Source organism: Colletes gigas, unplaced genomic scaffold, assembly GCF_013123115.1.
Source record: "Colletes gigas isolate AHSC1104 unplaced genomic scaffold, ASM1312311v1 Colletes_gigas_Sc00029, whole genome shotgun sequence".
NCBI lineage: Eukaryota > Metazoa > Arthropoda > Insecta > Hymenoptera > Colletidae > Colletes > Colletes gigas.
This window is the reverse complement of record NW_025106658.1, coordinates 818,434-833,713: the sequence shown is the minus strand read 5'-3', so window position 1 is coordinate 833,713 and position 15,280 is coordinate 818,434. Positions and strand designations below refer to the sequence as shown.

General features: G+C 38.3%; 1 protein-coding gene across 4 annotated transcripts in view; it reads left to right on the top strand.

Moving 5' to 3' along the window:
• Positions 1–8,327, top strand: part of LOC122401899 (mannosyl-oligosaccharide 1,2-alpha-mannosidase IA-like) — a 667,988-nt gene extending 659,661 nt beyond the window's left edge. For all 4 annotated transcript variants that reach the window (XM_043404324.1, XM_043404326.1, XM_043404325.1 and 1 more), the window contains one exon: positions 2,787–8,327. In XM_043404324.1, the coding sequence (XP_043260259.1) occupies positions 2,787–2,909 (123 nt within the window). In that variant the 3' untranslated portion in view covers positions 2,910–8,327. The remainder of the gene's footprint in view (positions 1–2,786) is intronic.
• Positions 8,328–15,280: the final 6,953 nt, after the last annotated feature.

Here is a 15,280-nt window from a genome sequence, read left to right as displayed (position 1 = left end):
GTAAATCTCGAACCATTTTTCACGAGATTTCTGTGGAGAAATTGAGTTATTAGTTGTATTTTATTAATTTATTTCAAGACGAGCCATACTGTTCAAACTTAACGCCACTCTTAACACTTTACCGACCGGTAGAAGTTGATTAATCGGCTATCGGTCGGTAAAAAAGTTGATTAATACGCTATCGGTCGGTAAGCGTTGGTCGGTAAAAAAGTCGATTAGTAGGCTATCGGTCGGTAATGTGTTAAAATCGAGGGAACATTTTCGTGCTAATCTACTCGAAATAAAACAAGTTGTAATGCATTCTTAATTACCGTAAATCTCGAACCATTTTTCACGAGATTTCTGAGGAGAAATTGAGCCATTGGTTGTATTTTATTAATTTATTTTAAGACGAGAGGGCAATGAATACGAGCCATCCGGCGGCAATGTGTTGAACCGACCGATATAAATTAAGAAACCCTCCCATAATTAGTCGTACACTGTTTCGTCGATTTTATCAATGGTTAATTACCAGTTTTGCATCCAACGAATTAGCTTCCCGCGAAGTTTCGTTCGACCTCCAGCTGAGCCAACAACTCACGATGTAACATTCGTTTTTTTTTATCATACTTCGCGAAGTCCGCAACGTTTAAGATCGCATCTTGAATGCGAACCGAGCTCGTTAACTTCCCTATAAAGCAGCCACGGTTTTTGTAACGCCGCGCGGCGGGAAACGATTAAACCGATCGAGCTACAAAATGGTAACGCGAACCTGAACGTAGACAGTCATTATCGTCCATAACGGCGAGTATGTTACGAAGTTAATTCACTTATTAACGCGTTGTTGATTACCGTTCGAATACCACTGGACCTTCCAGGAATCTCATTAAAACGTCGCTTTTCCAACATCGCCATTTTAAAGCTTCCAAGACTCGCGGATGGCTTTCTTGGTAACCAAGAAAAATTTCTGGGGTCTCAAACAACATTGCTAACATGTTTATTTCACGGGTAAAAAGTCGTAGATTACGTTGATAAAATATTTAAATATATTTAGTAAACATACTCTGAACCCTGTTAAATTTTTTTTCAATATTCCATTATTTGTTTTTATAAAGAATTAATATCGAAAGTGTTACTTTTTCAATTGTTACTCAAAATTGTATTTTGCATTAGATGTAATGAGAGACTGAGTTATACTACTATTCTTCTTCAGCTTTAACTATATTTTTCCATCGACTCTGCAATGCAAATGAACGAAGCCCATTAATTCCCATTAACTCTGTCAATTCAACAATGTTTGGAAATGGAATAATTCGAATTGATGAACGCGTAAAAAAACGAACTTTTCCATTACGATGTTTATTTATCAAATCGATATTGCACCCAAAGCCAACTTTAGCCACTTGCTGTTAAGTGTTTCGCAATTTCTTTCGATATTAAATGGATGAATATAAGAAGAATATACAATACATCCGATCAATCACTCTTGCAACACAGTGGTATCATGTTATAATTTATACACAGTGTCATTATAATATTTTGGTAATATCTTCATCAGTTTCTTGCATCATTTGGGGTGCAATTCGACTTGATGGGGGGGAGATCTATAACGCGTAAAAAAACGAACTTTTCCATTGCTACGTCTATTTATCAAATCGATATTGCACCCAAAGCCAACTTTAGCCACTTGCTGTTGAGTGTTTCGCAATTTCTTTCGATATTAAATGAATATAAGAAGAATATACAGGGTGTTCGGCCACCTCTAGCAAAAATTTTAATGAGCGATAGTAGAGGCCAAAATAAGACGAAAATCAAGAATACTAATTTGCTGATGGAAGCTTCGTTAGAAAGTTATTAACAATTAAATTCAAAAATTTCAAATCGTTCTGGAAAAATTATTTTCGGTTGCGGGGGTCGACTACAATCATTTTTGGTGAGTACACATACCTCCGAAATCCTATCCACTTTCGAGAAAAAAAATCGAGTAGGTGCTGAAATTTATCGGCGAAAAAAAATTTTTCAAATCGTTCTAAAAAAATTATTCTCGGTTGCGGGGATCAATTACAATCATTTTTTATCATTACACATACCTCCGAAATTGTACGCACTTTCGAGAAAAAAATTCCTTACTGAAAATCCAATTAGGTGCCTAAATTTTTCAACGGAGAAAAAAAATTGCAAATCGTTGTGGAAAAATTATTTTCGGTTGCGGGGGTCAATTACAATCAGTTTTTGTCATTAGAGATACCCACGAAATCCTGCCCACTTTCGAGAAAAAAAAATAGAGAAGGTGTGAAATTATTCGAGAAAATTAAAAAATAGCAAATCGTTGTGGAAAAATTATTTTCGGTTGTAGGGTTCAATTACAGTCATTTTTGGTGAATAGACATACCCCCGAAATCTTGCGCATTTTCGAGAAAAAAATTCAGTAAGGGCGGCACTTTAAACGTTAATAACTTTTTAACGAAGCGTCCATCAACAAATTGGTATTCTTGATTTTTGTCTTATTTTGCCCTCTAGAATCCGCCATTAAAATTTTTCCCAGTGGTGGCCGAACACCCTGTATAATACATCCGATCAATCACTCTTGCAACACAGTGGTATCGTGTTTTAATATATACACAGTGTCATTATAATATTTTGGTAATATGTTTCGATGTAACTTGTCAGTTTCTTGCGTTATTTGCAATTGGACGTGGAATGCTCCCCGTTGAGAATCTCTGCAGTGGATTACTGAAAGCGTTAGCAAATAAATGAACGAAACGTGAGGAAGTAATTACCGAGATCGTTATTCTGATGTTTTGCAGTACCTCTACCTGCTGTTCAGCGACGACGACCTCATAAACTTGGAGGACTGGGTGTTCAACTCGGAGGCCCACGTGCTTCCCATCAGGGGCAATCCCCTTTACCGGCCATCCCCTTCTTTATAATTCGAACGAAGTCTCACGATGCGTAAAAGCAACGCGCCGACGCGAGAAGATTCTTAACACCGGGAATCCCCATCGTAGGGCGCGCCAAAGGGAGACGGAACTCGAGAAACCGGGACAGGAGCAACCAAAAATAGGGCGAAACAAAAGGAAGAGGAACAAAATAGGGATACGGCAGTGCACAGAGGGATAAGGTGGCCACTCGAGGACGAGGAGAGTCGGAGAACACAACGTCTATCGGAGAACAATGGCGGAAACGCGAGGTCTCGTCTCGGAGACGTAAAAGTCGCGCGTTGCCGCGCGGTTAAATAATTATTTTAGGTAAAACGAGGTAATAGGGAACGGAGGCGGCGTTACAGGGAATTATCGCCGACTGTCGGGCAATTTTGATCAAATTTCGCAGAGATTTTTCTTTGCTCCGATCTAAAAACCAGTATCGTACCACTTTACGACTTCCAGCGAGAAACCACCCCTTGTAAGAGATCTATTTTATTCAAGAATACATAACTCTTAAATCACAAAGGATAAAGAAAGTTACTGTTTCTGGGGAAGCTTGGGAAAAAGTGTCGGGGACAAAGTTTTTTAGAAAATTTCACTCCTGTCCCCTCTATTTTTACATTTTTCTCTGCTGATACGAAATTTGGCGTTTAAGGGTTATATAGACACGAACGAAATGGGTGGTTGGTCCCTTAAAGTCGACTAGCAACGGGAGAACGTGGTTTTTAGGACGTGTCGGCGATCGTTTGTGCAAAGTTTCGTTAAAAAGCGATGTCTGACAGTTCGACGATGCTGCCTTGTGAACGACACACGCGCGTACGTTTGTAAATAGCGAGAAAAGAGCGCATGCGTGAGAATATATAAAATAGAAAAAACGGAACGCACGAATACGAGAATGGACTTCAATAGAGAGTACTTTAACCACTTCTTTTTTTCGCCCGCGACACGAAACGGTCTACCCAGAGGAACCCATTCCGGAGGGCATTGGAACGTTTGGTCAGATTTATCGGTGATTATGGCGTGTTTCTCTTTTTCTTCTTCCTTCCGTTCGAGCTTGGAAAAAAAACAAACAAATGATGAACCTTCCCTCTGAAAGAACGGAGAAGCTAATTATCGCGTGTGTGACTACGACGATGAAGAATGGTATTCGGTTTCGGGGATGTTCCTTGGGGAGCGGTTAAATATATACCATTCGTTACGAAAGTGGTGAAAAGACGTTTCGAACGAAATTATCTAACATAAAATTACCTTTTCTGTTCACTGAAATTCGGTTAATTAGCAACGATGATTCCCTCTAAACTACACGCTGGCAAATGATGTTCCATTTCATTAACGATGTAACATTTTTTACTACTTTTACATATTTACGTATAGTACAAAACTCGCTTCATTTCAATAAAAAAATGTAAAATTTTCGCGACCTCTGATTGCTCAAAGGAGTGCAACTGCCTATTCGGAGGATTCTAACGAATCAATCACCTGCTTCGCTGATTTAGGGGGAACAACGATGATCCATATTTTCTCCAAAAAATATTTCATGTTTTTTAAAATTCATAAACTCGTAAAGAGACGGATTTTCACCGCTTTAATTGCGAATATCTAACAGTTATTCGACTTTGTGATGTACAATGATAAAAAAAAAAACAGTCCTCCAAGATAAAAAATAAAAATCGATCGCAATTGCCAACCGTCGATTCCGCCACTTTTCAAACTCCACCGAGACGAACCTGTTCGCGGCTTTTTCTAACGTTTTCTACTTTTGAATAACAACACTGCGCCTCGACGATCTCGGTGGCGGAGAACGCCAATGGAGATTTATTTTTTTCTATTTAGCGGTCACAAAAAAAATGCAGACCAGTCGTGGAATTGTTCATTAGCGTCGACTCGCATAGAATTTTTCGGATTAGTTGAATATACCGTGAAGGGTGATCCTCTGTTGTCGCAATTCGGCTTATTTTCATCCGTAAAACATTGCTACGATACGTTTAAGCATACCTGTCGACGAGGAGTTCATAAATCTAGCGATCACGAAGTAAAATTATTACGTTTTATTTGATAATTTGAGATTTATCAGAAGATGGGCAAAATTCTTATTCGGATAAATATTACAAATAACGACTATATGATAAACAACATATATTTGTTATCATCGAATAATGTTGTTTTCATTCATTATTTATTATTCGAATAAAATGTTACCCATCTCTGGTGTTTATTTTTATTTTTTACGAGTACCTTCCATTAACTCAGATGTTTCTTTAAAAATACGATCACGAAGCCCGCGGTAAATGGCGGAAATTCGAATACAATTCCAAGTTCCTAACGCCCTTACTTTCCACTCTTTACGAGTTCCAAAGCGTCTCTTAAATCGTGTGTGTTAGCATGTATCGGTGGAACTCGCAGAGTAAACTTTGCTACGAAGCTCGTATTTCGAAACGTGATTCCATATCGTGGCATTTTTACGAACCTCTGGAAAACAGGCTTGCAAAACCTAGCTCGAATTATCAGGTTCAATTCGTAAGTTTGTTAATTCAAAACCGTAATTAAATAAAAAATATTAACGTTCAAGAACTCGAGCATATATAAAACGACCACTCAGTGTGTGGCGAATATTATTTTAAATGTGAAATATAGTCGAGAAGATGCCGAAAGTTGCGACAAATCACATCGTTCATCTGAGCCAGTCAATACAATCGAATTAACTTTGATATTCCGAAACGTGTGTAATAAATCGAGTCTAAGGATAATAATAGCAATAACGCGGCTCATCGTGACGAAAATGGAGCAGAGAGTTGCCCTTCGTGGGAGCCGATTCGCGATCACCGTTGCATCGATTCTCGCGTTCGAACAGCCTTCCTGTATGCAGTCGGAAGCTCGACTGGCCGTCGAAGGCCAGCGGCAAACTATCCCCACTCCACCGCTTCGTCTCTCGTCTCTGCGCATGCCTGGTGCATCCACGCGGCACCACCGCTGGAACAGTGGAAGTGGTGGGGATCGTACTAGATGCGATTCACGCTCGTAAAACTGACCTTAAGCGACCGTTTCGATCCATTTCGACTGCGCTACTCGCCGCGAAAGGCTTTCGACCGTCGAGCGGCCCGCTCTGTCCGCCATGGCAACCATGATCAACACGCAGCCACTCATCAGATGTTTCCGGTGCGAGTGTACATGCTGAATATTTTCTGTTTTGCGTGTGCCGAACGTGTACAGCAAGCCGAAAAGGGGAAAGCAAAAACAGCGCGAGCCAGTCGCATTTGTAGTTAGTAAACGACATTAGCAAGCCGATTAAACTAGCGTGTATATAAAGATTTAAATGAAAAAAAAGAAAGTCATATTCTATACGAGGTACAAGGCGTAGAGCAGAATTATAGCGGTACTGGTGTAATTGTATAGGCTTTTGCAACGAACGCGCGCGAAAAAGAGAGAGAGAGATAGAGAGAGAGAGAGAGAAATGTATGCATGCTGTTGTGAGTGTGAAACGTTGTAAAATTGAGCCATACGCGTGTTCGTCGGTCACGATTCGTTTGAGTCAGATGCATTTTGCTGCGTTCTATTGCGGGAAACGAATTTAAAAATTGAAACTGACATTTGTTTACCAAATTTAATGAAAAATGTTTGAACAGATTTACGATTTCAGTATGTAATTTGCGAGTGCTTAAACTATAAGAACTATTCAAGAATTGCAAGAAAATTGTACAATAATTTTGAATATTAATTGAATTAAACTTTAAGATCCGCCTAATTGCAAATGGACAGGTAGAAATTCTGTTAAGAAAGCGTGTTAAAATTTGAATACAAATTAAATAAATTTACCTAGACCTTTTGGAAGGGAATGCTCTCGATGGGGAGACGTCTATTTTTCCAAAATTTCCAAAACGTTCCCTGTTCTCCGGTTGGACGCAATTTGTATTTAAAAAGCGATCGTTTCTCGCATTTCGACGCAGGAAATACCGAAGAAGTGGTTCTTCGCGGAGGATCAGTCGAACAATCAGTAAGCATCGCACCTGTCGATGATTAAGACGGCCAGAAAGTTACTTAATATATTATACATAATATACTTCACCTCTTGCCTTTCGTTCCTCGATTTCAAACCATCATCCTCTTTGAGCGTTCATCCCGGAACAGAAGCAAGACACACACACACACACACACACACGCCGGAACACATGTATTCGCGTACATCTTTTCTACTCGATGGGAAACGAAACGCTTGGAAAAGGAACAAGCGAATCGTTGGTCCATTCGTATAGTTGCAACTGTCGTTCGTTCGCAGACGTTCACTGTTATTGACGCGCTGAAGCGATTCCCTGACTTATCATTCGATTCGTGGATTTTAGGCGGCTGGATAACGTTCGAAATAATTTCACACGCGACGGAGATTCGTGGCACTTTGAATGTGAAAACGTGAGAACGCGTTACGTCCGTGATATCGTTAAATTCGTGAAATTACGCGCTCGTATAATTATTCATCAGGGAACATCTCGTTTTTAGAAAATGTCGTTACAGTACGATTGTTCGAGGAAAAAATTGTATGTCCGTGTTTAATACTGACAACGAAATTACCTTTTGTACCGGTCACTGCGCAGGAAATTTATGATTTACCAAAGAGAACAAGAGGAATGTAATATCAGCATCAGCGAGCATGTCAACGATTTTTTAGTGTCTTCTAGCATGTAAAACACACTTCGCTCGGAATTGGACGGCCAAAAAAAAAGTCTCTTCGTTTCCCTCTCTTTCTTTACGGACAAATCAGCGACGGAAATGATTATTTGCGTCGCTGGTATACTTACACGTGTAAACAGCGAACCTTAGGCCGTTGTCTGTGTAACAAAGTAGTATCAAAGACGATAATCAATGGTGATGGCGACGACGAAGGGTTGAGAATAGGTTGGCGGTGACAAGGATAGTAATAAAATGATAATTAGCCTATACATATATTTGTGAATAGATATTTAATAATTTATTGTTAACTAGATTATTTTATTCGAAGAATTTCATTAAACGGGGTTTTGGGTACCAATAAATATCATTTCTTACGCCGGAAGGGGATACCGAGATTGAGTGAGCGCGAGAGAGAGAGAGAGAGAGAGAGAGAAAGAGAGAAAGAGAGAGCGATAGTTTGTACGTGCGCTTTTATCAAAGATCCGAGAAAGATAGAAAACTGTTTTTAGCTTTACTTATCGAATTTTTGTAAGGCGGAGCGATCCAGACATGTCAGAAAGATGAAAAAGAAATATATATTATATATTTATCGTTGGTCGAGAATGAGATGAAGAATGGTGAATGATAAAACGACGACGCGATACTATATACTTGTAAATACAATACACGATTTAGTGATAACGGGGTTTTACTTTTAACAGCTTTATGTGATTATTACTTTGTCATGATCAGTGAAATAAATAAATGATGATAATACTTTAATCGCGATATCGTTCATCTTCATAACTCCTTATAAAACGTTAAAATATTTTAAGTATTCAAATACTATATATTCAAGAATAGATTGGGTTATTTAATTTAAAATGAAACCATGACAGCTCTATTTAACACTAGAAAGATTGAAACTTAGTATATACCTATATTGCCCAAAAGCAGTCAAAATGACTGCATCGTGAAAGAATAAATAATGTGTAAAGAAATTTGTTTAAAATTAATTTTTAATATTATGGTATAATATTATGAATTTAGGGCGCAGAAATAAAATAAACAACTTGTTAGAACAAGTATCACTGCATAAAGATTCGAATAACAAGTACTACTTTAGCTTATTGAGAAACTGTAATTTATCAATAGGTCTGGGTTAGGTCTGGGTTAGGTCTGGATTAGATCTGAGTTAGGTCTGGGTTAGGTCTGGATTAGATCTGGATTAGATCTGGGTTAGGTCTGGATTAGATCTGGATTAGATCTGGGTTAGGTCTGGATTAGATCTGAGTTAGGTCTGGATTAGATCTGGGTTAGGTCTGGATTAGATCTGGGTTAGGTCTGGGTTAGGTCTGGGTTAGGTCTCATTTACACTGTTGTTGTATTTTGTAATTTCCAAGTGTATGATATCTGTTTGGTTTGGACTTGAAAGAATGTCGAGTGAGACTTGACGAAGGTGCTCCTGAGATCAAAATTGATGTCGAATCACACTCGACATAGGAGTGCAAAGGGTTAAGATAATTTGGATTATTAACTAATCCAGACCTAACCCAGACCTAACCCAGACCTAAACCAGACCTAACTCAGATCTAATCCAGACCTAACCCAGAGCTAACTCAGATCTAACCCAGATCTAATTCAGATCTAATCCAGACCTAACCCAGATCTAATCCAGATCTAATCCAGACCTAACCCAGATCTAATCCAGACCTAACCCAGACCTAACCCACACCTAACCCAGACATAACCCAGACCTAACCCAGACCCAACCCAGACCTAACCCAGATCTAATCCAGATCTAATCCAGACCTAACCCAGATCTAATCCAGACCTAACCCAGACCTAACCCACACCTAACCCAGACATAACCCAGACCTAACCCAGACCTAACCCAGACCTAATCCAGATCTAACTCAGACCTAAAACTTACGCCATAAGTCGTCAAACTCAATTGTCGACAAATGACACGTTTGATCAGTTTGCAGAGACAATGCAGGTCTCTAGATCGTTTGGCTTAGAGAAGTGATTAAAACTTGAACAGTATCAATGTCAAAGTAAAATACAGTTATTGACTGTGTTAGAAACTTGATTAGATTTATGATAGAGTCGCTAAACACCACTATATTTGAGATTAGCTAATTTCAATTCGCTTCTTAATAGTTTTACAGCTAAACAAGGTGTCCCCATTGAGAAACCTTTCGAAGGAAAGCTTCTCAATCACATTCGTAACTAAGACACAATGTAAAATTTTAAAAAAGACACCCAATGTTCGTCCATAGGGGGAAACACGTGTAATTTTCGAATAAAATCATAGATATGCTTATGTAATATTCTGCATACCTGAGTTCTATCAACTTGTTTGCGAAGTCTCCATGCAAAGGATGCATCTCTGGCGCGTTTCGATAGAATTTTATACGACTTGTTGCACGGTCGAAGGACAACGAGCAAGTAAAACACAACAATGGAGGCTACCCACGTGTGGTACCAGCGGCCACGTAAAACAGGGCGACGCAGAAGGAAAACGAACGACGTTGTGTTTCCATAACTATGGGAAACGGTCATCTGTTTTCCGACGATATTAGAACGCAGAGATAGAGATAATGTTTCTGTAAAAACAACGAGTCGCGTTTCCCCGACGAACGTGTAATTTCCGACGATTCTTACCGCGCGATTTGCGGTCTGAGGGAAACATTATAACGCGGCGGACCGATCGATGAACAGCCTGTAATCATAGCGCCCTGTGCAGACCTAATGCATTGTTTCCAATTACATTAACCCTAGGTCTTTGCTGCAACATTATAGTTCATTATTTTTTCAAATGACACGCGACGGGGGGGGGGGGAAAATATACCGGGGAGGGTGGACAATGTCTGGAGGGTCTGGCAAAGCCCCCTGATCGACCGTCGCCCCCAGACTCATTTTAATTTTCGAGCAGCAATGGACGATTTGAACGACCATCGCTATAAGCTGAGCAGAGTTCTTTTGTCGCTCGTTGGATTATGGCCGTACGAGAACACGCGATTCACGCGGGTCAAAAGAGTATTTTCCGTGCTGATTCTTACCTCCTCTATATTCTTTCAGGTACTGTTATCTCCATATCGTATTCACGTGGTTTGAATTAATTCGCTAAAAGAATGCCGCGTGATTGAATTTTCATTCATCAGGATAGAAATATTTCATTTACCATTATATAATTATCTTCCTGAAAACAATAATCAAACTCTTACTGTTTTAAGAAATTTACGTACAAATATTAATATATATTCATAATTCAACAAGCTGTCATTTTGAATCTTTGTTTCCAACAAAATGATTCAACCCTGAAGACTGACTGACCCTTAACTGACTCTAATCATAAGTATCTGCGCTAATTAATTTCAGTTTGTAGACTTGTTTCGGACTCCAAACTATAACCGAAAGCAGCTCCTAAACACCGTGACAAGCGTCGTGATAAGTAGTATATTTCTGCATAAGTGGTGCACATTTTGGTACAACCTGAACGGTGTAAGTATTTTGAAATTTACTTGGAATATTCTCTAATAACGTCGCAATGCACTCGTATCGCGATTTTTTCAATAGAACTCACGAGAACAAGAACGACGCAAGCCGATTTTATTTCACTTTCGAAAAAGTAACGCGTGATGCGTGGTATTCCACGAAACACCAACAGACTTTTAATGCCATTCATTCAAATCAACGATCATTTTTCGCGACTGTAGATCGAGAAGATCATAGATATGATTCGAGATAACTGGACGTCCATAAATAGCGAGGACGACCATAAAATAATCCTGAATTACATCGATCGTTCGACGTTGCTAAGTCGAATTTTTACATGTAAGGGCGAACATTTTTCTCTGTTTCACGAAGCTAAAAACAATCGTTATCGTTGCTTTGATAATTGTAACCGTGCAAATGAGAATAGTGTCAACAAGGTGGAAGGTTGAACAATTTTTAAGGAACTGGAGCGCAGATATACAGGGTGTTCGGCCACCTCTAGCAAAAATTTTAATGAGCGATAGTAGAGGCCAAAATAAGACGAAAATCAAGAATACTAATTTGTCGATGGAAGCTTCGTTAAAAAGTTATTAACAATTAAATTCAAAAATTTCAAATCGTTCTGGAAAAATTATTTTCGGTTGCGGGGGTCAACTACAATCATTTTTGGTGAGCACACATACCTCCGAAATCCTATCTACTTTCGAGAAAAAAAATCGAGTAGGTGGTGAAATTTTTCGGCGAAAAAAAATTTTTCAAATCGTTCTAAAAAAATTATTTTCGATTGCAGGGGTCAATTACAGATATTTTTCGTGAATAGACATAACCTCGATTTCCTAACCATTTTCGAGAAAAAAATTCAGAAAGTGGGCAAATTTTTTCAGAAAATTGAAACTTTCAAATCGTTTTGGAAAAATTATTTTCGGTTGCGGGGGTCAATTGCAATCAGTTTTTGTCATTAGACATACCCGCGAAATCCTGCCCACTTTCGAGAAAAAAAAATAGAGAAGGTGTGAAATTATTCGAGAAAATTAAAAAATTGCAAATCGTTGTGGAAAAATTATTTTCGGTTGTAGGGTTCAATTACAGTCATATTTGGTGAATAGACATACCCCCGAAATCTTGCGCATTTTCGAGAAAAAAATTCAGTAAGGGCGGCACTTTAAACGTTAATAACTTTTTAACGAAGCTTCCATCAACAAATTAGTATTCTTGATTTTTGTCTTATTTTGGCCTCTACTATCGCTCATTAAAATTTCTGCTAGAGGTGGCCGAACACCCTGTATATTTTACTCACATCCACCCTGATTCTCAAGGACTCGAATTCCAGGTGAACTATTGATTATTACAGGCATCATTTATCTGGGAATATCCTGCTTTTTGATATACGATATGCCCGTCTCAAACGATTCCGAAGCATCGCTCGACACGGAAAACATTGACCTGCACATTGGATTGAATTATTACAGCGACAAGAAGATATACTCTTATGTCGCATATTTTCACGAGTATACTATGCTTGTGATCGGTGCTACCACCATTAGTGGTACAGAATCAACGTCGACGTTACTTTCTCATTACGCTAGCGGTCTGTTTCACGTGGTACGGTAAGATATGTTAAAAAGTAAGTTGCACGTGGAACTGACGCTACGAAAAGTTCAGTAAAACACAACATTGTACAAAGTTTTGGTTTACCAAATACATTGCAAATGTCACCTTCGACTGTTTTTATTTTATTTTAAAATAAGTACACGTTCTCCCCAATAATTATTAGTCACTTGTACTTATTTTAATTCCGGTGTTTTGTCACAGTTATCGGATACAGAACGCGTTAAACGACAAAGTAGAGAAATCTTCAATTTTCGAAAGGAACAGGGCGGTGCGTGGCAGACTGATCATCGCCATAAAAGTGCACAAAAAAGCGTTACAGTCAGTACCGTTGATTCATATTTTTAAGCAAATTTATCCAATCATATTTGAAAGTTTGAATTATATTATCTAATCTGAAAGTCTGCTTCCTAAAGGTATTGCAAAGTCTTAGATGAAACCCTAGGCTTTTCCTATCTTACATTGCTTGTAATGGGGGTGTTTTCCCAGAGCCTAAACCTTCTACGTGTAAGTACAGACATAGGTATTCTTTCTACGATACAGTTATGTATATTTATGGTTTTCGTTTCGACGTGTAGCTATCTCAAGCTAGGCTACAAACTAATAATAAGTTCACAGTAGCGGTGTTGGAAATAGTTATCGTTCTTGCACACTGTTTCTACTTGTTTCTGGCTAATTACATGGGGCAAATAATCATAGACAGCAACACTAAGCTCTACACGTCCGCGTAAGTGATACGCGTAATGTGTATTCTCAAAACGAGAATTACGCTAATCTATAGTACTTAAATAGTCCGCTGTTTGCTGAACAGAGTCGGGCGTTTGTTTTACAGATACCATACTCGATGGTACCTGACGGCGGTGCCAGAACAAAAGTTGTTTTTGTTCATCCAGCATCGCAATCTGAAAAATTATTCGTTTCAAATCGGAGGTCTGTTCACGCCATCTTACGAGGGATTTTCCACGGTAAAATAATATCGAAACTGTTTAGAATTCGTCGTTCTTTAATTCTTAATCATGCTGTTTTTCCAAATATTCGTTTGCAGCTTATGAAAATGTCGTTCTCCTACTTCACTGTCATTTATTCCACGCAGTTATGATCGACTTATTTATGACTTAGCTGGTAGAAACGTAACGATATCTTTGTTAACACTTTACCGACCGGTAGCGGTTGATTAATCGGCTATCGGTCGGTAAGCGTTGGTCGGTAAAACAGTTGATTAATACGCTATCGGTCGGTAAGCGTTGGCCGGTAAAACAGTCGATTAATAGGCTATCGGTCGGTAATGTGTTAATATGTTACCCTCGATACGACATGTAGTGCTAATAAATGAATAATTTTATTTAAATAATATCTGACTGATTATATCAACTGCATCTTCACTCTCCTTTAACCAAGGACTATGACTTAGCCATTCGTGAAACTAAATATTTCTAATGTCAGAGGGAAACATGTCTCTGCGCTGTAAAAACTTTCGAACAGCAGTGATGAGGAAGGCAATATTAAAGAAAAATGTAATGATGTAAGTCGTATCACCAAATCTGATTTTCAATATAATGGATAGAGAAATTAATATTGTTTGAATGTATAAAATGATATTAACGTGGAATTATTTTATTTGTTTCAGGTAAGTATCGTCAATTTCCTCAAGAACAGTGTATATTGACCGTACTATGAGAACCAATCTGCTTCAAGATATTGTATTCACTCGCGTGCATGATTTTCAGTGAACACGAGATTGGTTTTCATTATTTATATGTTAATAATTATTTCATTATCTATGAAAAATTTTCGTAAAATATGTACAAAATCGGAAACGAGAAAGGTATTTTGTTCAATACTGGTACTATCCAGCTTCGATTTTTACGAAACTTTGTACACTTATGAAGCAGCCAAAAATAATTGACACGTATGTATTTTTTTTAGCTGTGGTAACTCGAGTTTACAAAAAATTGTTAATGGGCGATTTCTTATGTACAATAACACGGTGTTACAAAATTTAACAAAACACAATTTATTTATAACAAAAAAAAAATTAAGTCAATAAATTTTGTAACACCGTGTTATTGTACATAAGAAACAATTAACCTCGCCCATTAACAATTTTTTCGTATGTCTTTCCGTTTTCGAGATAGAAACAGTTAAAATAGTTTTAATCGATGTTAATTATTTTCGTTCGAGTTATCTCTATCGCGACGAAAAATGATCCTTATCGTTTAGAGTATGTTTCTCTAATATTCTTATTCCATTCTTCGTTTCGATGGTATTTTCTATATAATATAAAAATCGCAAAGAGACTTATCACGCTACAAATTTAATCAAAAATTTACCTTATGTCTTCGTTTCGCGTACATTGAATCGTCTTCCCGTGAAATCAGCAGTTTTTCGAGTACACATTTCTGAGTGTACCGTCCTCAACAGTACTATGTATCAATCAACAGCAGTGTTACGTTCGGTTCAAAGTCTCGAGCTGGTTTCATCCCGGCTAGCGTCGAGTGGTAACTTCGACTTCCTCCCTAATCGACGAAACAATACAGACTGAAAATGCCGCGGGAATATTCACACCACACACTGAAGAAACGGAAAAACGGAAAAGTCTCGAACCGCAAATTATAAGAACCATACAA